Source organism: Zootoca vivipara, chromosome 2 (genome assembly GCF_963506605.1).
Source record: "Zootoca vivipara chromosome 2, rZooViv1.1, whole genome shotgun sequence".
Taxonomy (NCBI): Eukaryota; Metazoa; Chordata; class Lepidosauria; order Squamata; family Lacertidae; genus Zootoca; species Zootoca vivipara.
The window spans coordinates 17,684,550-17,708,885 of NC_083277.1; the positions used below are offsets into that span (position 1 = coordinate 17,684,550).

Sequence of the window (24,336 nt, forward strand, 5' to 3'; positions counted from 1 at the left end):
ATTTATTACTTCTGTCTGTATTGAATTGTCTGTCTGACCAAACTGTGGGAGGCAGTGGAAGACAGGAGTGCCTGGCGTGCTCTGGTCCATGGGGTCACGAAGAGTCAGACATGACTAAACAACAACTGTATTAAATTGTTTCCTGTGATTTATTTTTACACTCCTTCGCCAGACATGGGACTCCTATGCTACCGGTATTGGAAGCTGTGTGATACTCTGGTACAAAGGGGCCTGATACTTGGAAACCTGGTACTGAACCCAAGGGAATAGGAGTTTTGGTTGGCTAGGGAAACAGGTCTTTGGGGCTCTGACAATCCCCAACAGGTTCTGATTGAACCCAACACAGACGATTCAGGTTACAGACTCCGCTAACTCAGAAGTAGTACCTCGGGTTCAGAACTTTGCTTCAGAATGAGAACAGAAATTGCGCGGCGGCAGCGGGAGGCCCCATTAGCTAAAGTGGTACCTCAGGTTAAGAACAGTTTCAGGTTAAGAACGGACCTACAGAACGAATTAAGTTCTTAACCCGAGGTACCACTGTAATTGAGATCTATGGGGGGCACCAAATTTTGGCCCTGCTCAAGGTGCCAGATTACCAAGGTCCTCCCATGATGCTAGTCCTCATTGTCTCAAAAGGGTACCCAGACCACTGCCCAATTTAGGGGGCGCAATATGTTTCCCCACCCAGGGCACCAAGCTGAGGGGGTGCAAAATAGTAATAAATAAATAAGGAATTATTGTGGAAATAAATATTTAGGGGGCTGGTACCAAATTTTGTCCTCACTCAGGGCGCCAAAGCCAACATGAAAAAAATATGGTATTCCACTAGCAGTATCCCAGCACTCCTCCATATCCAGCAGGGGTCGAACTGGGGTTGCACTTAGCAGCATGCTCAACTGCCCAATGTTCAAATAATAAAACATTTCTTAAAAAGAGGGAAGGGCGAGACAATGGACAAGAGGTGGGGCCTCACACAAAATACAATACTCCATCTTGAAAACATGTACCTTAAAACAAAATATTGGCACCAACATTGTCATTTTTCTGGCACAATGGTAAGATGTTCCTGTAGTTGCAAGCATTTCATGGGATGTGAGGTGATGATAGGCCTGGTTAATTGGCTAGCCTGGTTTTGTTATTTTTCTGGGGTGGTGGGTTTCATAGTTAATTCTTACACTATGACTATGAATGTTCAGTGTGGTTCTTTTTTAAAAAAGAAAAAGGGTTAGGATGGGATGGCTTTCAACATAGGCCTGGTTAATTGGTTAGTGTACTTTTGGGGGGGATGGTAGTTTTTTAAAAAAATAATTCTTACGCTATGAACATTATCTGTATAATTTTTGTTCAGTATGGAATTTTTAAAAAGTTTTTAGGATGCCTTTAATCTGTTAAGAAAAGCAATTTAATAAACTAAACATATAACAGAACTGCAGCATAAAAAATTAGTTGAGTCAAAACAAAGGTTAAAAGGAATTTTTTATAACTTTATTGACAGATTAATGAAATTAGTGAAAGACTGCAACGGTGACATCAAATCACAGGTTTATTAAACGTAAAAAGCTAAAGAAAGAAACCTGAGGAGTTACATGCTAATAAATAGTAAAGTTAATATAAACTAAGGATCAAAACCAGACAAAATATGGCCTTGCATTTAGCATGGAGGATTTTAAAACTGCAAAATGCTGAGTGAGGGAAGAAGCTGATGATTATGAGAATCACAAAATTCGGTGGAGGATTTAACCCTTTCCTCCTTTGCTATGGTCCCAAGGAAAATCCCTCTGAAGCTGCTACTTGCATTGGCAAGAAATTCCCCATCGGCACCACCAAGAGGGTGCAAAATTAAAGAAACATTATATGCAATATTATTGTGCTCCTTTGCTGTACTGAATTATAAAGTAATCGTCTGCACAGTCAAACCAAAACACCTTTGTCTTATGCTGAAGGGAGAAGCAGGGACTGGAGCATGGGATGGAAACTGTAGCCTGTACAGCAGAGCTTTCCAGAATTTCCATATTGGTGACATGCTTTTAGACATGCATCATTTCACGACACAATAATTCAGTTTTACTAGCAAAGCACAGGTTAAACCGCTTCCCAGTCCCGGGAGGAGCGCGGGGAGCGTTTGCGCGACACACCTGCACACTGCAGCTGACACACTAATGTGCCACTACACAGTTTGGAAAGCTCTTCTGTACAGACTTCCAAAGACAATGTGCATAGAATGGATATTTTCGGCACTAACATCAAGCACCCAGAAAAGGCAAAGCACAGGCCAAGGACCATGTGCTTTAAGAGTACAGCTGGAGGCAAGTTGATGAATTGACGATCCGGAAAAAAGGAAAAACTACCTCCCCTTCAAAATCAATTGACCGGAAAATAAAGAGGCGGGTCTTATCTTCAGCATCATAAAAAGCCACAGACCCTGCTTCATAGTTCAACTTAACTTGGATCTGTGTTGGGACATCTTCTGTTTCCAAAGGGGTAGGAGGTGAAGTCAGAGCCTTCAACTGATCATTGCTAAACCCCACTGCCCAGATCCCCTCATCAGGTTCAAGATCAATTTTTCTATCCCTCTCCACAGACTCTTTGGCTACGCCCACAGCCCAATGGTCGACATCCTCAACATCCACCGTCCAATAATGTTTCCCAGAGTAGAATCCTCGCATTCCTAGTACACAGCGAGTGTATTCAAACCTATTTGAACTGTAGGGGTAGTCCTGACGGACCTTTCCCCACCATACTGATTTTCTATCTGAAGACACAATATATCGGGGATGGGCTGTTTCCGGATCAAACACCACGTTTTCTGAAACACAACAGGAAGCAGGATGGTAAAGCAAACAAGACAAACACTTAACAGAATCAGTTACTTCCATAAGGTAGCCTACCGAGCTCGCAAATTGCATGCATTCTTTAGAAGGGGAGAAATGCAGAACCAATTAGGCCAATTCATACAGCCAAATTTGCATGGCGAGAATACAAGCCACATGCAGGGTGAGAGTTGCAAGCTGGAGACTGCGTGTGCAGAAACAAAGATGAAATTTACATTCCCTGCTTCACCCACTTTTCCTTCTGGCCCCACACACCATGGCATGTGGCCCTTGGAAGGCTGTTTAGAAGAGAATGTGGCCCTTGAGCTGGAAAATGATTAATTTAACCCTTTCCACACACCATGTCCCCCAATCTAAGTCCCCCCTCAGCTATTTACTTGCTGGGGTGGCGGCGGCCTGTTTTTGCTCTCCAGAAAAGAAGCTTACCCTTTATCCATTTCGCCGTGTTGGAATGAGAACGGTCTAGGAGTGAAAGAGAGAAAAAGGTAAAATATCCGCTGTAAGGCTAACAGAAGAGACCTTGCAGCATGTTTAATCATATACGAATGAAGCTTTGTTGTTAATTAAACTACAAAGAGCGAACACCCTTTCCCCCTCATTCAAGGTGCACGAGTTGCACAAGGAGGACTCCATAGAAATGGATAAGAATGTCCCCACTATTAGAGATTGGCAAGAGAAATTAATTAGCTATATTGATCTGGCCAAATTGACAAATTCGATAAGGGGTGGTTCAAATAAAAAGTTTAATAATAATTGGGAAAAATTCGGAATATATTTGAAAGAACTTGGGTTTAAAACGAATATCTCGTAGAATTCCAAGAGGAAAATAAATGGAAGCAGTAGGAAAGTTAAAAACTTTGAAGCCAGGGAGGAAGTGAAGGGGAAGTCGATCTGGAAAAGAAGATGTGAATATTGATATTGAAATGAAGACGTAGAAGTTAGGCTGACAAATAAGGTAGAAGATAGGGTAAGTTTTATTTGAATGTCTTTGGTTGTTTATTTGTGTATTTCTTTTGTTGTTGTGTATTTTTGTTGGTATTTTAGTTGAATATGTTTTGTTTTATATTTATTTTAAATTCAATAAAGGCTATTTTAAAATTTTTAAAAAGAAGAAGAAAAGAAATGGATAAGAATGAGGAACTGGCCAGATTGACAATCCACTGATGTGATAATGATCTCAGGTGACCCTTCTCACCCCCACTTCATGAGTCTAACAGAAAGCTTTGCAAGGGGAATCACAAGGCTAGACTCACAGCTAATCACCAGGCCTTGCAAGGTGCTCAGTATGTCATATATAATTTGAAAGGTGTCAGTCCTGCACGAAAAATTATCTTACTTCGTTACAATCCAAACTCTGGGGAAGGGTTATATAGTTCAGTGACAGATCATTTGCCCTGCATGCAGGAAAGTCTTGGAATCTGGGAGAGACTCCTCCCTGAAACCCCAGAGCTGCTGCCAGCCAGTGCAGACAATATTGAGCTAGATCAGGCACGTCCAACAGGTAGACAGTGATCTACCAGTAGGTTACTGGTAGATCACTGGCTCCCCCCCCAAGAAGCTCTTTTTTAATGTTTAAAAATAGCTTTATTGAAGTTAAAATGCATATACAAAATAGAACGTTAAACTAAACAACAATAACAAACATTAATGGTAAATAATATCAGTTAACCAAATAGCAAAATAGCAAAATAATGATTACAAAATATAAACAAAAAATTAAAGAGACAAAAATGAAACCCAAATATATATGAATCATAGTAAATCATAATAAATCATAAATAAATTATAAATAAATCATATATAAATGTGTATATATATATATATATATATATATATATATATATATATACACATACATCATATATAAATCATAATTTAACAAAACTTTGGCTCCCCTAAAAAAAGTTCAACATCTTTGCCCCTCACCCCCCAAAATGGGGCTTTCCTCCTTCCTAACAAATTCTGTGAGTAGATCTGTCTCTTGGGAGTTGGCCACCCCTGAGCTAGATGGACTAATGGTCCAAGTCAGTAGAAGGCAGCTTCTGATGTTTTCTACACATCTTCTCAGAAGAATGCCCTGTCTAGTTCATTGGGCCTACTCCGAGGTATTAAGAGTTAGACTACAGTCTAACTCTCTCCTGTTGAAAATCTCCTCTCGGTCAGTCCTAAATATACATTTTCGCTGTTTCTTTGCCTCCTTTCCAGGGGGCAGGAGAGGCATGGCATGCATTCGTTTATTTCACCCCATTTGATGACCCAGTGTTGTTAGACCCGCAAACTTATCGTCAAAAAACAAATGTCAATGGTCAGGAAAAGACCCCTAAGCTCTTTGCCGACTGAGGTGCTGTGGTACACCACCAGCATTCAAAAACACAACAGTCACCCCATTCCTCTTTGATCAGTTAATTTCAGTCTAACACGCACGTCTCAACATGCACATGAGGCCAAACACCTCCCAGTTTCCCTCCATCTGAAAACAGTCTTAGCAGCAGTGCCCAAGCATGCCAGCCACTGGGGCCCAGCTTTCATATCTCATGGAAGGTTCTAGACCAAATGCTTGTTTCCCATTCCAGGATGGATGCAAATTCACCTGGTCAGTTTTGGAGGTGGGGAGAGAAAGGTGGAGAGGAAACTCAGACAAAGTTTCAGATACCATCTATGTTAGAAGAGTTCACATTTGATGTATACTCTATATACCGGTGTGTGTGTGTGTGTGTGTGTGTGTGTGTGTGTGTGTGAATACTTTTCATTTTTGGAGGGAGAAACCAGAAAGGCTGCAATATTTAACTGTGGTCCCAATAGTGCAGGTAAGATTTTAGCTGGTCATGCTGGGAGTTAAGGGGATACTTGTTTAATATTTACTGCTTCGTTCCCTATGAGGGAAAGCAGTCTCGGAAAGAAAGTCTGAGTCTCCCAATACTGAGTAGTAGCTTCGGTTGAGCTCTCCTGTTATTGCAACTCAGTACTCTGAATAATTCTACAGACTTTTTATAAGGTTCTGCTCTAATTACTTCAGGATTAACCACAGACACAGATCAAGACCTGGCTTTGTGAACTGCCAATACTGATATGCACTGTGTGAGGTGGGGAAGGACTCCCATATATATACGGTAACTCTGCTGTGGAAAATTCTGTCTCTTGGGGGGGGGGGCGAGCCTGACTGACTCATATGATTGTTATTATCCTAGTTAAAACATAATCTGTTACCTGAAAGCTGACGCAACTTGGTCTGCACCAGCTGTAGTTTTTCATCACGCAACTTAACTTTCTTATTCAGATCAGCTTTGGGTTCCCCAGATATTTCTATGTCGCATCTGGAAAGAACATATGACTTAAAATAAAGCATTGTCTTATACTTCTCCTTGATTCCTTTCCTGTTGAATACAGTAATTGGTAATTGCTTCACATTCATGCCATAATCAGATGCCTGAGATGGCGGCCTTAATCTGCCTAATGGCAGGACTGTCCCAATCTTGCAAAATAGCTCAGCTGGTCAGAGGATGGGGCTGATAATCCCAAGGTTGCATGTTCATTCCCCATATGACACAGCTAGGGTTGCCAGACTCAATAGAGGACAGGACTTGTGTGCCTTTAATTGCCCTGCTCTCTTTTGAGTCTGGATACCTTAAAGAGAAACCAGCAGACCCTTCGCTTGGAAATTAAACAAAGGGTCTGCTGGGTCCTCTTAAGGTTTCCAGACACAAAAGAGAGCAGGGCAATTAAAGGCACAGAAGTCCTGTCCTCTATTGAGTCTGGCAACCCTAGACACAGCTGCATATTCCTGCATTGCAGCGGGTGGGTCCTTTCCAACTCTACAATTCTACGATTCTGTAAACAGGGGCTTACCTGCTCAGCAAGGGATCCATATCCTGGGGGAAAAGATAAATCGATCAGCCCCACTTTTCAAAGTTGATTACAGTTCATTAAGTACCAACTCTTAATGCATTTTGCACATTTACAGCCCACCTTCCTTTCAAGACGGAACAATGAAAACAGGACAGACCATCAACACCCTAGTAAAAAAGAAGACCATTATTATGGGTTGTATTCAAATAGCGTCTACCAAGAGTAGACCTATTGAAATTAACAAACCTAAGTTGACCATATTCATTAACTCTAGTGGGTCTACTCTGAGTAGGATTAGGACTGACTATGACCCTATGGCTCCTCCAGTGTCAAAAGGGGAGGGGGGGAGAGAACACAAAAGTCTCATTTTTTTGTGTTATCGCTATCAGATTCTGCTTCTTCATATTTGCCATCACACCTGTAAAAAAACACACACAAAGGTTTGTCTGGACTGAAACAAATCTACAGTATGCTTTTCACATGTCGAAGTCCAACATTTTTTTGTTGCGGAGGGGTACACAAAAAAATAATAATGAGAGGAATGTCGATCCACCCAATTTCCCCCGGGCTTTCACATCTAGTAGTACAATCTCACCTGCAGGAGTTCAAAGGCAGACTGCAGACACTTCTCCTCTACCTCTTTAATCAGCTCGGCGAGATGAGAACTGCGGTTTGAGAATTCTCTGGCTATTTTGTCGATTTCTTCAAGTGCTTCTAGCAGTTCCCGCTTTCCCACAATTTGATTCCTGATGTTTTCCACACCTTTCTGCCAAGAACAGAGGACGAAAGACACCGAATTCAGTATGCTGTTGTGATTCCATCCTCAGGGAAACAGAGGCAGTTGTGCTTAGTTTCACCAGGCCTTAGTCATTCCACCATAACAGAAAGTGTCACCTAACAAAACGGTCGGTGAGGTCGGCATTTTTCCAGTGGTTTTTTTTTTAGGGGGGCTTTCCCAAAGGCATCTGTTCGGTCACTGTGAGAATAGAATGCGCACTCCCAGCAGCCAGCTTGGGGTCATCTCTTTCTGATTCATTCCCAACCCCCCCCCCCATTAGTCTCCTGGCGATAACCTTTCACCCACTTCTTTGCTCTTACTTTTTTAAAAATATATATATATTTTTATTGAGAATTTTTTTATAAAGAAAAAGAACAATGACATATCTTCCCATAATCAAACATTCAAATCATCCACACAAGAAAAAAGAAAACAAAAAATATGTACAAATCAAGATGATAATCAATTCTAACTTAATTTCACTCATGGACTTCCTCGTGCCCCCTGTTTAGCGGTTCATTGCATATCCTTTCACGCAGGTTCTATTCATATTTTATATCTATAATTACCATTACCCCATTTTCTTTAATCTTTAACATCCATTATATAATTCTAATCTATATTTTAAAAACCTCTCCCTTAATTCTCAACCTGCAACATACACAATTGCTTATATTTCTCTTCATATATCAATTTTACAATATTTTTTTATAATACACTCAAAATTTCTTCCATTCTTCTTCCGTCTTCTCCTCTCCCCGGTCGCGTAGTCTTCCAGTCAGGTCATCAAGTTCCATATAGTCCAACATTTTCATTTGCCATTCCTCTACTGTAGGTATCTTCGGTGTCTTACAGTATTTTGCTAACAATATTCTAGCTGCAGTTGTGGCATATAGAAACAGATTGGTATCTTTAATAGGCAATTATTTTCCCACCATGCCCAATAGAAAGGATTCTGGTTTCTTTGCTCTTCTTTGCTCTTCCTGACCTGGACAAGAACATTACTTCCTCCTGTTTTGCAAACCACGTATTTCCAACCTTGTCCCACTATCTTATCTGATTCCTTCAGTTAAGCTATACAGTCATACCTTGGTTTTCAAATGCCTTGGGAGTCGAACGAAGCATTTGTTCTGGTTTTCGAATGTTCTTTGGAACCCGAAAGTCCTGCAGCCTATCGGAAGTTGTGCCTTGGTTCCCGAACATTTTGGAAGTCAAACGTTTGACTTCCAAAGTAACACAGTAAAATATTTGAGGGGGCTGGGCATTGCCATTCAAATGGTATGTGTGCACTGCCTCATGTGATCAATTATGTGGGACGGAGCTTAACTGTCCCCCCTCCAATATTTTATTCAAGTTGACACCCCTGCCAGCGAAAGATCTTTAGCTACGCATTTTGCTCCAGAAATCTATAATGTAACCATATTCACTTCTGAAATCCTGTGTTCATCCATTTCTATATCTGAAATGTTAACAAAGCATTTTGTAGGAGCCTTGATACACTTCAGCTTATGTTGTACGGGCCTACCTGTATTTAGCTGTGATTTGTTCTTAGTCTCGTGAATCCATGCCCATATATCCTTGAGCATTCTTGATATCCCCTTAGTCATACAATGATTTATCAACTATACACCTATATGAATATACACGGATTATTTTAGTCCCATAAGAGCCCACACAGGTATTCAGGGCTCCTGAACTTGATGTCCTCCACATGTTTTGGATGACAACTCCCTGTGATCCTCAGATGAATCATAGAATCATAGAGTTGGAAGAGACCACAAGGGCCATCCAGTCCAACCCCCTGCCAAGCAGGAAACACCATCAAAGCATTCTTGACATATGCCTGTCAAGCCTCTGCTTAAAGATCTCCAAAGAAGGAGACTCCACCACACTCCTTGGTAGCAAACTCCACTGCCGAACAGCTCTTACTGTCAGGAAGTTATTCCTAATGTTTAGGTGGAATCTTCTTTCTTATAGTTTGAATCCATTGCTCTGTGTCCGCTTCTCTGGAGCAGCAGAAAACAACCTTTCTCCCTCCTCTATATGACATCCTTTTATATATTTGAACATGGCTATCATATCACCCCTTAACCTTCTCTTCTCCACGCTAAACATACCCAGCTCCCTAAGCCGTTCCTCATAAGGCATCGTTTCCAGGCCTTTGACCATTTTGGTTGCCCTCTTCTGGACACCTTCCAGCTTGTCAGTATCCTTCTTGAACTGTGGTGCCCAGAACTGGACACAGTACTCCAGGTGAGGTCTGACCAGAGCAGAAGGTTGATATATATATTTTAATAACAACAACAACAACTTCTCTACCGAGCTTGAGAGGAGCTGCAGTCCAGAACATCTGGAGAGCACAAAAAGGAGGCAGCTGCATTCAGTGGATGGCAAACTGAGAGCTGCCTACCTTTGATTCCTGATTTTTTTTCTCAGTGTAACTTTTCTGCTTCATAATATCATCTCTCTCCTTCTTCAAGGTTGTTAACCAACTTTGGAGCTGATCCTAAAAGAAAAAGAAAAAATGCACTCAGCGCTCCCAGTACAATTAAAAGTGTTGGTGCTGACCTTTAAGGCCTAAACAGCCTCGGTCCAGTATACCTGAAGGAGTGTCTCCACCCCCATCGTTCAGCCCGGACACTGAGGTCCAGCACCGAGGGCCTTCTGGCAGTTCCCCCACTGAGAGAAGTGAGCTTACAGGGAACCAGGCAGAGGGCCTTCTCAGTAGTGGCACCCGCCCTGTGGAACGCCCTCCCATCAGATGTCAAGGAGATAAACAACTATACGACTTTTAGAATACATCTGAAGGCAACTCTGAACGTGCCAGCCAGTGGGGGAGTTTCATGCTCTGGCACCGGGGGCGGGGCTGACGCCCGTTCTGGGGGTGGACGCAGCTCCCAGAGGGGCAGGACACATGTTCCGGGGGTGGGGCACACGTTCCAGGGCTGTGGCAGGCCTCCCGGAGGGCCGTGGCGCGCCTCCCAGGGGTGGGGTTGCATCTCCCGGAGGGCCGTGGCATGCCTCCGGGGGCGTGACACGCCCCTACCTTCCTACGCCCCTGGTTCCAGCCCCCACACAACCAGACTTGGCCCAGTCCGGGAGCCACACAGGTGTCCAGCGATCCACCTCCTGTGGAGCTGTGGGCACGCTAATGCATCAGCAGAGTAACAGCAAGAAGCAAGGCTGTAGAGGCATTGGCATCACAAAAGTTCTTTATTTACAACAAATAAAAAACAACAACAACATGGCTAGTGTGAGCAGCAGCTTCACACGTCTGCTCTGTCCGAAAGCAGCAAACAAAGAGAAGAACACAAAAGCACACAGGATGGAAGTACAGTGTATGAGTTCTGTTCCCACACTCCTATCAGGAATGTCAACAGTGGATGCAACAGCAATGGAGATGCAACAGCAATGGAGAATGAAAATACTAACAAACCCTGTTTAGGGAAGTTTTTAATGTTTGATCTTTTACCGTATTTTTAATGTTCTTTTGGAAGCCACCGGGAGTGGCTGGGGAAACCCAGCCAGATGGGCGGGGTGTAAATAATAAATTATTATAATAAATTATTACTATTATTATAATATTTTGATTTAATCAAAGGGTTTAGAAACCACTTTTTCACTAAATAAAAGCTTGGAGATGTTGGCACCTGAAGACCAACAGTATCTGGAGGGTCATTTCCCCCTTCCCTTTAGTCCTCAAAATTCTCCAAAAACGAACGGCAATTTCGCTTACCTTAGCATCCTGGGCAGCCTCGTCGATGGGGAGGACGGCGTGCGCTTTGTGCGCCCGGGATTCCCTGCAGACCAGGCAAATGAAGGCGCGGTCCTCTTGGCAGAAGAGCCGGAGGGCTTCGTAGTGCTTCCCGCACAACTTCGGCGCTTCCTTCTTGGGCTCCCCTTCGGCCAGGGAGAGGCGCTGCAGGCGGAGGCGCTGTATCGCTTCGGCCATATTCGCCAAGTGCCTGTTGGGCTGGAGGTTGCCCCGGGGAAAAGCTATCCTGCACTGGGGGCAAGAGGAGAGGTCGCGGCCCGGCCCCTCCGGGCACTGGGCGATGCAGGGTCGGCAAAAGCTGTGCCCGCAGTCGATGATCATCACCGGGTCGCGGAAGTAATCCAAGCAGATGGAGCAAGTCGCTTCGTCCTGGAGAGTTATGGAGGGGTCTCCGGCAGCGGCCATGGGTCTGCCTACTTGCGCGCAAAATGCGCGGTCTGGGCAACGCGGGAGAAAGAGAATCCCGCCCCGCCGGGGTATAGGTAAATTTGGGGTCCAAAGACGGAGGATCCCTACTGTCTTCGCAGCCTGGATCCCTGCAAACCGAGGATCCCTGCAAACCGAGGAGGAACGGAAAGGAGGACACGGGCGAAAGCGAAAGCGAGGACGCAGCGCAACACGGAGACGAGCCAATCGGTCTGAAGGGGGCGTGGCGCTGAAACGAAGTGGGAAAGTGCCGCGAGGGGACAGAAAACAGAATACAGTACTGTACTGTAATGCACTTTTCAGGAAATGACTCACACCCTTGAAGGTATGCCTGATGGTAGTGCTTACTTGCGCTTTGATTGCACCACTTGTCTTTCTTACTTTTGCATCTCGTTTTTCCCTTAAAGGCGGCATTTATTAAAACTCTACTCCACCCTTCATCCGAAGATTTTGCAATATAAAACCTCGAAAAAATAATATAGCATAGTAATGACTAAAAGCAATGACCCGCCCACCCAAAGTTTGACAGGTCAAAGGTTGTATTTATTGTTTAGCAGAGGACATGCCAGTTATTAAACTGGTAAGAACAGATACCAGTTTGATCTTGGCCAAAAGGCAGAAAAGCTTCTCCCCTTAACCCTCACAACAACCCTGTTTGGTAGGTTTAGGCTGAGCAGCCATGGCAACACTCTGGCACGTGGGGATGGGAACCCAACCGTGTCCAAATTTTAAGAAGTGGTACCTGTGTTTGCCTTTTTAAGGTCTTAGTTATATAATAAATGTTCATAAATGTATAAGGCAAACACGTACATAAAAATATAAAACCAGTACATAAAAATATAAACCAATGACTGAAAGAAGGCTGATCGCCAAAGAATTGATGCTTTTGAATTATGGTGTTGGAGGAGACTCTCGAGAGTCCCATCTCCCATGGACTGCAAGAAGATCAAACCTATCCATTCTGAAGGAAATCAGCCTTGAGTGCTCACTGGAAGGACAGATCCTAAAGCTGAGGCTCCAATATTTTGGCCACATCATGAGATGAGAAGACTCCCTGGAAAAGAGTCTCCTCCAGCACCATCATTCAAAAGCATCAATTCTGTCAGTGCCAGATTTAGGGTTGTTTGGTGGTTCCTGAGGAGGCACAAAATTGTGATAAGGAATACGGTGGTACCTCAGGTTACAGATGCTTCAGGTTACAGACTCTGCTAACTCAGCAATAGTACCTCGGGTTCAGAACTTTGCTTCAGGATGAGAACAGAAATCGCGCGACGGCAGCGTGAGGCCCCATTAGCTAAAGTGGTACCTCAGGTCAAGAACAGTTTCAGGTTAAGAACGGACCTCCAGAACGAATTAAGTTCTTAACCCGAGGTACCACTGTAATTGAGATCTATGGGGGGGCACCAATTTTTTGTTAGAGATATCAAAGTGCCTACGTGCAAAAAGGCAGCTCTCCACTTCAGACAATTAACTTTGGGCAGAAAGCCAGTATCTGCTTGCTCTCTCTGTGCATGGTAACAAGAGCCTTAGTAACAACTCTGTGATTGGATAAGGAGTTCCTAAAAGATAAGCTCTTGTGTGGTGTTATGTGAGTGAGTGAGTGAGTACAGTGAGTGAGGAAAGGATTTGTTTTATTTCATTTACTTTATGATGTTTTGTACAAAGCAATTTCTGGATACAGTTTGTTCAATAAATCCTGTATATAGTTATCCTGTGTCCAGACATCTAGTCATTGCACTACAGCCAGAAGCGTCCGGAAAACCTGCGCGAGCTCTGCTGTGTCCAGGTATATGTTATTCCTGGCACTAAAACTCTAATAATTTTGGTCCTGCTCAAGGTACCAGATTGCCAAAGTCCTACCATGCTGCTAGTCTTCATTGTCCCAAAGGGTACACAGACCAGTGCCCAAATTAGGGGGTGCGAGATGTTCCCCCGCACAGGACACCAAGTTGAGGGGGTGCAAAATAGTAATACGGAATTATTGTGGAAATTTAGGGGGCTGGTACCAAATTTTGTCCTCACTCAGGGCGCCAAAGTCCATCCTTGGTGAGAACAGCTACAACTCCTGGAATCTTCTGCTCGTGCAGATTAAGATGGTGTGTAATATAGTACATTGAAAATAAAATACATTAAATATTCAATCAAAACAATAAAAAAGTGACAGGAACTTTGAGTAGCCAACCTGAGAAATATATGGTATTCCACTAGCAGTATCCCATCACCCCTCCATTTCCAGCAGGGGTCTAACTGGGGTTGCACTTAGCAGCATGCTCAACTGCCCAATGTTCAAATAATAAAACATTTATTAAAAGGGGGTGAGGGACAGGAGATTGGAGCCTCACACAAAATACCTGGGGGGTCAGGACCATGTGCTAACCCCTAACCATACCCCACCTTTTACACATATATCTTAAAACAAAATATTGGCACCAACATTGTCATTTTTCTGCCACAATGCCAAGTTCCTTTAGTTGCAGGCATTTCATGGGATGTGAGGGGGTGATTTTAAATATAGGCCTGGTTAATTGGCTAGCCTGGTGTTGTTATTTTTCTGGGGTGGTGGTTTTTTTAAAGTTAATTTTTATGCTATGAATATGAATGTTCAGTATGGTTCCTTTTTAAAAAAAGAAAAAGTTTTTTTGACGCCTTTAACCTTTAAAAAGCAATTGAATAAACCAAAAATATCGTAACAGAACCGCAAAATAAAAATTAAATGAGTCATAACAAAGGTTAATTTTTTAAATAACTTTATTGACGGATTAACGAAATGATTGAAAGACTGCAATGGCAACATCAAATCACAGGTTTATTAAATGTAAAAAGCTAAAGAAAAAAACCTGAGGAGTTACATGCTAATAAACAGTATAGTTAATATAAGCTAAGGGTCAAAACCAGACAAAATATGGCTTTGCCTTTAGCATGCAGGTTTTTAAAACTGCAAAATGCTGTGAGGAAAGAAGCTGATGATTATTAGAATGACAAAAGGTGGTGGGGGATTTAACCCTTTCCTTCTTTGCTTTGGTCCCAAGTATAATCCCTCCTCTGAAGCAGCTATTTGCATTGGGAGGAAATCCCCCATTGGCACCACCAAGAGTTGCAAAATTAAAGGAACATTATTTGTAATATTACAGTGCTTCTTTGCTGTACTGAATTAAAAAGCAATCATCTGCACAGTCAAACCAAAACACCTTGGTCCTTTGTTGAAGGGGAATGTGGGACAGCAGCATGGGATGGAAACAGACAGGCTAACCCCAAACAATACTCCACCTTAAACACATGTATCTTAAAACAAAATATTGGCACCAACATTGCACAATGTTAAAGTGTTCCTTTACTCACAGGCATTTCAGGAGAAAGGTGGGGATGGTTTTAAACATAGCCCTGGTTAATTGGTGAGCCTAGTTTTGTTATTTTGCTGGGGTGGTGGGTTTTTTTTTAAAAAAATTATTCTTACACTATGAACATTATCATCTGTATGTATCGTTTTTGTTCAGCATGGTACTTTAAAAAAAGCTTTTAGGTTGCCTTGAATCTTTTAAGAAAAGCAACAGAATAAACTAAAATTATCCTAACAGAAGTGCAGCATAAAAATTAGTTGGGTCAAAACAAAGGTTAAAGGATTTTTTTTTAAAAAAAAACTTTATTGAAAGATTAATGAAATGATTGAAAGACTGCAATGGCTACATCAAATAACAGGTTTATTAAAAGTAAAATCCTACAGTTCTACGCTAACAAATAGTAGTTAATATAGGGGAAGACTAAGGGTCAAAAATAGAAAATATATTGTTTAGCATTCAAAATGCAGGTTTGTAAAGCTGCAAAATGCTGAGAGGAGAAGCTAATGATTGCTGTATTAGAATCCCAAAAAAGGTGGTGGGGGATTTAACCCTTTCCTCCTTTGCTTTGGTCCTGAGTATAATCCCTCCTCTGAAGCTGCTATTTGCATTGGGAGGAAATCCCCCATTGGCACCACTAAGAGGGTGCAACAGTAAAGGAACATTATTTGCAATATTATAGTGCTTCTTTGCTGTACTGAATTATAAAGCAATCATCTGCAGAGTCAACCCAAAACACCTTGGTCCTTTGTTGAAGGAGAATGTGGGACAGCAGCCTGGGATGGAAACTGCAGCCTGTGCAGACTTCCAAAGACAATGTGCACAGAAATGATATCCGCTGCTCTATGGAACTAACATTTGGACTCGTCTGAGGACCCAGGAAAGGCAAAGCACAGGTCAAGGACCATGTGCTTTAGTAGCACAGCTGGAGGCAAACTGATGGATCTACAATCCGGAAAAAGGGGAAAACTTCCTCCCCTTCAAAATCAATTGACTCGAAAATAAAGAGGCGGGTCTTATCTTCAGCATCATAAAAAGCCACAGTCCCTGCTTCGTAGTTCAACGAAACTTGGATTTGTGTTGGGCCCTCTTCTGGGTCCAAATAGGTAGGTGGTGAAGTCAGAGCTTTGAACTGATCATTGCGGCTAAAGCCCACTGCCCAGATCCCTTCATCAGGTTCAAAATTAATTTCTCTATCCCTCTCCACAGACTCTCTGGCTACGCCCACAGCCCAATGGTTGACACCCTCAACATCCACCGTCCAATAATGTTTCCCTGAGCTGAATCCCCACATTCCAAGTAGACAGCGGGCGTATTCAAACCTAATTGAACTGTAGGGGTAGTCCTGGCGGACCTTTCCCCACCATACTGATTTTCCATCAGAAGACACAATATATCGGGGATGGGCTGTTTCCGGATCAAACACCACGTTTTCTGAAACACAACAGGAAGCAGAGTGGTAAAACACAGCAAACAAGACAAACGCTTAACAGAATCCGTAACTTCCGTAAGGTAGTGCTCGCAAATTGCACATATTCTTTAGGAGGAGAGGAATGCACAACCAAAGTAGGCCAATTCATACAATCAAATTTGCATGGCGAGGATACAGGGTGAGAGTTGCAAGCTGGAGACTGTGTGTGCAGAAACAAAGATGAAATTTACATTCACCCACTTCTGCCTCTGGCCCCCCACACCATGGCACGTGGCCCTTGGAAGGCTGTTTAGAAGAGAATGTGGCCCTTGAGCTAGAAATGTAACCTTTTCCACAACACCATTTTCTCCAATCTAAGTCCCCCTTGAGCTATTTACTTGCTGGGGGGTGGTGGTGGTTTAGACTGGAGTGACAGCACAGGGACTAACTTGCTTCCTCCGCCCCTCAGCACTGCTGCCAGGGCCTCAGTCCAGTTGGATCTCCCCCTGCAGCAGCTTTTATCTCAAGAGAGAAACGTCAGGACATCAAATGCTGGAACTCCCCAACCCCTGGCCTGTTTTTGCTCTCCAGAACTAGAAGCTTACCTCTTTTCCATTTACCTCTTTTCCATTTTGATTTCACCGTGTTGGCATCAACATAGTCTAGGAGGAGAAAAGAGAATAGGGTAAAACGTCCACTGTAAGGCTAACAGAAGAGACCCTGCAGCCTGTTTAATCATGCACCAATGAAATTTTGTTGCTAATTAAACTACAGTCATACCTCTAGTTACGTATGCTTCAGGTTGTGTACGACACGGGGTACGTACGCGCTGAACCCGGAAGTAACTGAATGTGTTACTCCCGGGTTCAGCGATTCGAGCATGTGCAGACACGCCGAATGAAGTCACGTGTGTGTGCAGAAGCGCCAAATCGCGCAGGGAGCATGCGCAGATTCGGCTCTTCAGGGTAAGTACTGCTCTGGATGCATACGGAGCTGTACAAGAATCATTCACAATAATTATTGACTAATGCATGAATCATGTTCTTAAGGCTAACTGTCAGATGAACAACTGTTGTTTCTTTGCCTCCTTTCCAGGGGGCAGGAGAGGCATGGCATGCATTTGTTTAATTCGCCCCATTTGACGACCCAGTGTTGTTAGACCTGCAAACCTATCATCAAAAACTATCATCAACGGTCAGGGAAAGACCCCTAGGCTCTGGCAAAAGAAAAAGAGGAGACATAAATGAGGACAAGAGTTACGCTCAGGGCAAGAGTGTACGTTACTCGTATGCAGGTCATTGGGTTAACTGCCCAAAGGTAGTAGCAAAGCAGGCAGTTTGTCAAGGGATGGGCCAAGCGAGGGGACAGTCTCATTTTGTTGAATAGCTTGGAACTCAGGGATGGGACACCTGGAGCCTTCCGGAAGTTGCTAGATTCCCATTAACCACTGGCCACCCAAATATTTATCCCCATGCTCTCCCATTTTTTACCTGCGTCACATACTGGATAGTGAAAATCAGAAGTATATCTGTGCTGATTGAGCTGCTGTGGCACACCTGCTGGATTCAAAAACACAACAGTCACCCCATTCCTCTCTGATCAGTTAATATCAGTCTAACACGCACGTCTCAACATGCACATGAGGCCAAACAAAAGGCCTGGCAGGCTGCCTCTCCCAATTTCCCTCCGTCTGAAAGCAGGCACCTGCTGCTCAGAAGCAGTGCCCAACCATGCCAGCCACTGGGGCCTGGCTTTCATATCCCACGGAAGGTTCTAGACCAGGCATCCCCAAACTCGGCCCTCCAGATGTTTTGGGACTACAACTCCCATCATCCCTAGCTAACAGGACCAGTGGTTAGGGATGATGGGAATTGTAGTCCCAAAACAGCCTTTCTCTCCCATCGGACTGGCCAGTTTTGGATGTTCTGGGGAGAGAAAGGTGGAAGGTGAAACTCAGACAAAGTTTCAGATACCATATATGTTAAAAGAGTTCACTACTGTATATACCGGTGTGTGTGAATGCTCTTCATTTTTGGAGGGAGAAAACCAGAAAAGCTGCAATATTTAACCGCGGTCCCAATCGTGCAGGTAAGATTTTAGCTGGTCATGCTGGGAGTTAAGGGGATACTTGTTTAATATTTACTGCTTCGTTCCCTATGAGGGAAAGCAGTCTCGGAAAGAAAGTCCGAGTCTCCCAATACTGAGTAGTAGCTTTGGTTAAGCTGTCTTTGTTATTGTGACTCACTACTCCGAATAACTCTACAGACTTTTTATACGGATCTGCTCTAATTACTTGAGGGTTAAACACAGACACAGATCAAGACCTGGCTTTGTGAACTGCCAATATTGATATGCACAATGGGGATTCCCATATATATAACTCTGTAGTGTCCCTTTTGAGCTTGACTGACTTATGTGATTATTATTATCCTAGGTAAAACATAATCTGTTACCTGAAAGCTGACGCAACTTGGTCTGCACCAGCTGTAGTTTTTCATTAAGCAACTCAACTTTCTTATTCAGATCAGCTTTGGGTTTCCCAGATATTTCTATGTTGCATCTGGAAAGAACATATGACTTAAAATAAAGCATTGCCCTGTATTGCTCCCCGATTCCTTTCCTGTTGAATGAACTAGCAATTGCTTCACTTTCATGGCATAATCTAGGGGTGCCCAAACTTTTTTCAAAGAGGGCCAGATTTGCTGAAGGCCGACCAAAGATTAAAGTTGTTGAGCTTTTTTAAACAATTCCCCCCGCCAAGGTACTTGGAAACCTGGTACTGAACCCAAGTATAAGAGCTGCTGGAGGGTTAACAGCTCTGCTATGATGCCTGGGGCTGGGAGGAGGGAGCAAGGGGGAGTTCCTACATCCGGGAATCTGTCTTTGTTCTCTGTATACTGTTGTTGGTTTCGTTTTTCAACCGGGGCAGCCATGGAATGCTGCAGTCCCGGGAAGGTGATTTATGCTTGTAAATAAAGACTTTAGCTTAGAAGAAGAAGCTGTCTTGTTCTGATTTATCAGTGTGCTTGCTCCTGCATGTCTACACACCTTCACACTGCAAAAGAAAGAGGACTGCATTGTTTTGCCAATACAAACAGAGCTGTGCAGATAAGGAAGCGCACTGGACTTTTGTAATGATTCGGCAAAGCCTTAATGAGGCAATTAAACCTCATTAAATCATCATACAAGGGCTTTTTTAGGATTGAGGTTGCTGAGCTTTTTTAAGGATTTTGCCCCAGGACATATACTGCCACGGGGGTCGAATTAGGCCCCCAAAATGGACTTTGGACAAACCTGGCATAATCAGCTGCCCGAGATGGCGGCCTTAATCTGCCTAATGGCAGGACTGCCCCAATCTTGCAAAATAGCTCAGTTGGTTAGAGCAGGGGTAGGCAAGCTAAGGCCCGTGGGCTGGATGCGGCCCAGTCGCCTTCTCAATCTGGCCCGTGGGCAGCCTGGGAATCAGCATGTTTTTACATGAGTAGAATGTGTCCTTTTATTTAAAATGCATCTCTGGGTTATTTGTGGGGTATAGGAATTCGTTCATCCCCCCCCCCCAAAAATATAGTCTGGCCCACCACATGGTTTGAGGGATGGTGGATGGCTGAAAAAGGTTGCTGACCCCTGGGTTAGAGCACGGTGCTGATACTCCCAAGATTGCAGGTTCAATCCCCATATGACACAGCTGCATATTCCTGCATTGCAGGGGGTGGATCCTTACCAACTCTACAATTCTACGATTCTGTAAACGGGCTTACCTGCTCAGCAAGGGATCCATATCCTGGGTGAAAAGATAAACCAATCAGCCCCACTTTTCAAAGTTTATTACAGTTCATTAAGTACTAACTCTTAATGCATTTTGCACATTTCCAGCCCACTTTCCTTTCAAGATGAAAACAGGACAGACCATCAACACTATAGTAAAAAAAGAAGAGCAATATTATAGGTTGTATTCAAATCGTCTACCGAGAGAAGACCCATTGAAATTAACGAACAAGTTGACCATGTTCATGAGCTCCAGTGGGTCTACTCTGAGTTGGATTTAGCACGGACTACCACCCTATGGCTCCTCCAGTGTCAAAAAGGGGGGTGAGGGGAAGAGAACAAGATTCAAAAACACGAAAGTCTCTCTCTCTCTCTCTCTCTCTCTCTCTCTCTCTGTGTTGCATTTTCGCCATCAGTTTCTGCTTCTTCGTATTTGCCATCAAATTTATCATGGACTTCTAAAAAAAATGAAGGTTCAGCTGGACTGAAACAAATCTGTTGTACCATTTTCACATGTCATAGTCCAACAATTTTTTAAAAATTTTTCCCCATTTTTTGTTTGTTTGTTGGGGAGGGGAACAACAACAAAAAAGGCTTCGGGAGAGGAATGTCCGTCCACCCCTAATTTCCCTGGGCTTTCACATCTACTAGTGCAATCTTACCTGCAGGAGTTCAAAGGCAGACTTCAGGCACTTCTCCTCTACCTCTTTAATCAGTTTGGCGAGATGAGAGCTGCGCTCTGAGAATTCACTGGCTATTTTGTCGATTGACTCCATGATCTCTGCACACGCAAGTAGCAGTTCCCAGTTTCCCGCAACTTGATCCCTGATGCTTCCCACACGATTCTGCAAAGAGCAGAGGACAAGAGAGACCAAATTCAGTGTGCTGTTGTGATTCCATCTCCAGGGAAAAAGGCACAAACGGGGGGGAAAGAGCCAGTTGTGCTTAGTTTCACCAGGGCTTATTCACTCCACCATAACAAGTAGGAGGTGTAACCTAGTGCAAAGGTCAGTAGGGTGGACATTTTCCCCCAGTGCTTTTGGGGGGGGGGCGCCTTCCCAAAGGCATCTGCATCCCAAGGCCAGCTTTCTGATTCATTCCCAAACCCCCCATTAGTCTCCTGGCAATAGCCTTTCGCCCACTTGTTTGCTATTACTGACCTGGAGAAGAACATTACTTCCTCCTGTTTTTCAATCCACATTTTTCCAAGGTTGTCCCACTATCTTATCTGATACCTTCAGTTAAGCTATACTAGTAATAATAAAGGTAAAGGTAATAAAGGTAACAAGGGTAAAAATAATAAAGGTAAAAAGTGGAAGGACGTGTGGATCCAGAATTGGCCTCCATATTCACTTACGGACCCATTGTTAAAACCGTGTTTATGGAAGACAATATTACTCGGATATGAGTGATCGCCAAAGAAGAAGAAGAAAAATAAGAAGACTAGTAATAATAATAATAATTTATTTATATCCCACCCATCTGGCTGTGTTTCCCTAGACACTCTGGCCGGCTCCCAATCGAATATTAAAAACACAATACATAGGAGGTGTCAACTCCTAGGGGTTTTCACCCCCCAAGAAAGTACAGTGGTACCTCGGTTTACAACACAATTGCTTCCGGAAGTCTGTACAGGTTACATAGGAAGTCTGTAACCTGAAGCGTACTTAACCTGAAGCGAACTTTCCCACTGAAAGTAATGGAAAGTGGATTAATCCGTTCCAGACGGTCCGTGGAGTACTCAACCTGAAGCATACATAACCCGAGGTATGAGTGTATTTGGTTCCGGCAGTCCGTACTTAACCTGATGCATACTTAACCTGAAGCGAACTTTCCAATTGAAAGTAATGGAAAGTGGATTAATCCGTTCCAGACAGGTCCGTGGAGTACTTAAACTGAAAATACTCAAACCAAGGCATACTTAAACCAAGGTATGACTGTATTTCAGGGGGCTATCCCCACCCCAAAGTTGATGGGCATTGCATTCAAATGGGTGTGTGTGCACTGCGTCATGTGATCAATTATGCAGGGCGAGGCTTACCTGTCCCCCCTCCAATGTTTTATTCAAGTTGGCACCCCCACCAGCGAAAGGTCTTTAGCTATGCATTTTGCTCCAGAAATCTATAATGTAACCATATTCACTTCTGAAATCCTGTGTTCATCCATCTCTATATCTTAAATGTTACGAAAGCGTTTTGTAGGTGCCTTGATACACTTCAGCTTATTTTGTACGGACCTATCTGCATTTAGCTGTGATTTGTTGTTAGTCCCATGCATCCATGCCCATATAACCTTGAACATTCTTGAGTTTCCCTTAGTCGTACAATGTATAGCATTGTATATGAATATACACAGGTTATTTTAGTCATTTTAGTCCGATGAGAGCACACACAGATATTCAGGGCTCCGGAACTTGATGCGCTCCACATGTTTGGGATGACAACTCCCTGTGAGTCTCAGATGAAGATCGATATATACATTTAAATAACAAGAACAACTCCTCTAACCAGCCTGAGAGAGCTGCAGTCCAGAATAATAATACTACCTTTATTGTCAATGTACAACCTGTGTACAATAAAATTAACTGAGCACAAAAAGGAGGCAGCTACGTTCAGTGGATGGCAAACCAGGAGCCTGCCTACCTTCATTTCTCTCTCACTGCACCCTTCAATCCTCTTCAAAATTTCATCTCTCTCCTTCTTCAAGGTTGTTAGGCAACTTTGGAGCTGATCCTAAAAGGAAAAAAAAGGCATTCAGCGCTTATACCATTTATTAAAAGATTTAGAAACCACTCTTTCACTAAGAGCTCTCATAGTAGTATACAAGTAAAACTGTAAATAAAATCCTGGGGATGGTGGCACCTGAAGACCAGCATTATCTGGAGCAGACATAAGCAAACCCGGCCCTCCAGATCCTTTGGGACTACAATTCCCATCATCCCTGACCAATGGTCCTGTTAGCTAGGTATGATGGGAGTTGTAGTCCCAAAACATCTGGAGCGCCGAGTTTGCCTATGCCTGATCAGGAGGGTCACCCTTTCCCCAACCCCTTCGTGCTCCAAATTCTCTCCAAACGAAGGGCGATTTCGCTTACCTTAGCATCCTGGGCAGCCTCGTCGATGGGGAGGGTGGCGTGCGCTTTGTGCGCCCGGGATTCCCTGCAGACCAGGCAGATGAAGGCGCGGTCCTCTTGGCAGAAGAGCCGGAGGGCTTCGTAGTGCTTCCCGCACAACTTCGGCGCTTCCTTCTTGGGCTCCCCTTCGGCTAGGCTTAGGCACTGCAGGCGGAGGCGCTGTATCGCTTCGGCCATATTCGCCAAGTGCCTGTTGGGCCGGAGGTTGCCCCGGGGAAAAGCTATCCTGCACTGGGGGCAAGAGGAGAGGTCGCGGCCCGGCCCCTCCGGGCACTGGGAGATGCAGGCTCGGCAAAAGCTGTGCCCGCAGTCGATGATCATCACCGGGTCGCGGAAGTAATCCAAGCAGATGGAGCAAGTCACTTCGTCCTGGAGAGTTATGGAGGGGTCTCCGGCGGCGGCCATGGGTGTGCCTCCTTGCGCGCAAAATGCGCGGTCTGGTCAACGCGGGAGAAAGAGAGTCCCGCCCCGCAGCGGCAGAGGTAAATTTGGGGTCCAAAGACGGAGGATCCCTACTGTCTTCGCAGCCTGGATCCCTGCAAACCGAGGAGGAACGGAAAGGAGGACACGGGCGAAAGCGAAAGCGTGGACGCAGCACAACACGGAGACGAGCAAGACGCCAATCGGTCTGAAGGGGGCGTGGCGCGTGCCGCGAGGGGACAGAAAACAGAGTAATGAACTTTTCAGGAAATGACTCACACCCATGAAGATATGCCTGATGATAGTGCTTAATCGCGCTTTGATTGCACCACTTGTCTTTCTTACTTTTGCATCTTGCTTTTCCCTTAAAGGCGGCATAAAAATACACTATAAACCAATGACTGAAAGAAGGCTGATCGCCAAAGAATTGATGCTTTTGAATTATGGTGTTGGAGGAGACTCTCTAGAGTCCCATGGACTGCAAGAAGATCAAACTTACTTATCCATTCTGAAGGAAAACAGCCCTGAGTGCTCACTGGAAGGACAGATCCTAAAGCTGAGGCTCCAATATTTTGGCCACATCAGGAGATGAGAAGACTCCCTGGAAAAGAGTCTCC

At 43.9% G+C, this 24,336-nt stretch overlaps 2 protein-coding genes and 1 pseudogene across 5 annotated transcripts; all 3 read right to left on the reverse strand.

The window, feature by feature from the left end:
* Positions 1-1,489: 1,489 nt before the first annotated feature.
* LOC132591600 (zinc finger protein RFP-like) lies at positions 1,490-11,837 on the reverse strand. 2 transcript variants are annotated; one of them, XM_060270855.1, is made up of 7 exons: positions 11,192-11,837; positions 9,866-9,961; positions 7,273-7,443; positions 6,678-6,700; positions 6,039-6,145; positions 3,258-3,293; positions 1,490-2,806 (listed from the first exon to the last, which is right to left on the reverse strand). In XM_060270855.1, the coding sequence occupies exons 1-7, from the start codon at positions 11,633-11,635 to the stop codon at positions 2,289-2,291; spliced, it is 1,395 nt and encodes a 464-aa protein (XP_060126838.1). In that variant the 5' UTR covers positions 11,636-11,837; the 3' UTR covers positions 1,490-2,288. The 2 variants fall into 2 exon arrangements, with proteins under 2 accessions (XP_060126838.1, XP_060126839.1); XM_060270856.1 differs by lacking the exon at positions 9,866-9,961.
* A 336-nt stretch (positions 11,838-12,173) lies between these two features.
* Positions 12,174-12,284, reverse strand: LOC118081617 (U2 spliceosomal RNA; annotated as a pseudogene).
* A 2,102-nt stretch (positions 12,285-14,386) lies between these two features.
* On the reverse strand, positions 14,387-24,310 carry LOC132591599 (E3 ubiquitin-protein ligase TRIM39-like). 3 transcript variants are annotated; one of them, XM_060270853.1, is made up of 8 exons: positions 23,261-24,310; positions 22,810-22,899; positions 20,830-21,012; positions 20,161-20,183; positions 18,856-18,962; positions 17,893-17,961; positions 17,023-17,064; positions 14,387-16,425 (listed from the first exon to the last, which is right to left on the reverse strand). In XM_060270853.1, exons 1-8 carry the CDS (start codon positions 23,702-23,704, stop codon positions 15,905-15,907), a joined length of 1,479 nt encoding a protein of 492 aa, XP_060126836.1. In that variant the 5' UTR covers positions 23,705-24,310; the 3' UTR covers positions 14,387-15,904. The 3 variants fall into 3 exon arrangements, with proteins under 3 accessions (XP_060126836.1, XP_060126834.1, XP_060126835.1); XM_060270851.1 differs by having other exon boundaries at positions 17,008-17,064; positions 23,261-24,308; XM_060270852.1 differs by having other exon boundaries at positions 17,008-17,064; positions 17,893-17,958; positions 23,261-24,307.
* Positions 24,311-24,336: the final 26 nt, after the last annotated feature.

Coding starts and splice junctions, on each gene's coding strand:
- LOC132591600 (XM_060270855.1), bottom strand. CDS start 11,635: ATGGCCGCTGCCGGAGACCCCTCCATAACTCTCCAGGACGAAGCGACT. Junction 6,146..6,677: donor ATGGATCCCTTGCTGAGCAG/GTAAGCCCCTGT, acceptor TGTTCTTTCCAG/ATGCGACATAGAAATATCTG. Junction 2,807..3,257: donor CACGGCGAAATGGATAAAGG/GTAAGCTTCTTT, acceptor GTTGTGTTTCAG/AAAACGTGGTGTTTGATCCG.
- LOC132591599 (XM_060270851.1), bottom strand. CDS start 23,704: ATGGCCGCCGCCGGAGACCCCTCCATAACTCTCCAGGACGAAGTGACT. Junction 22,900..23,260: donor AGGCTGCCCAGGATGCTAAG/GTAAGCGAAATC, acceptor TTTTCCTTTTAG/GATCAGCTCCAAAGTTGCCT. Junction 16,426..17,007: donor AAGAGGTAAATGGAAAAGAG/GTAAGCTTCTAG, acceptor GTTGTGTTTCAG/AAAACGTGGTGTTTGATCCG.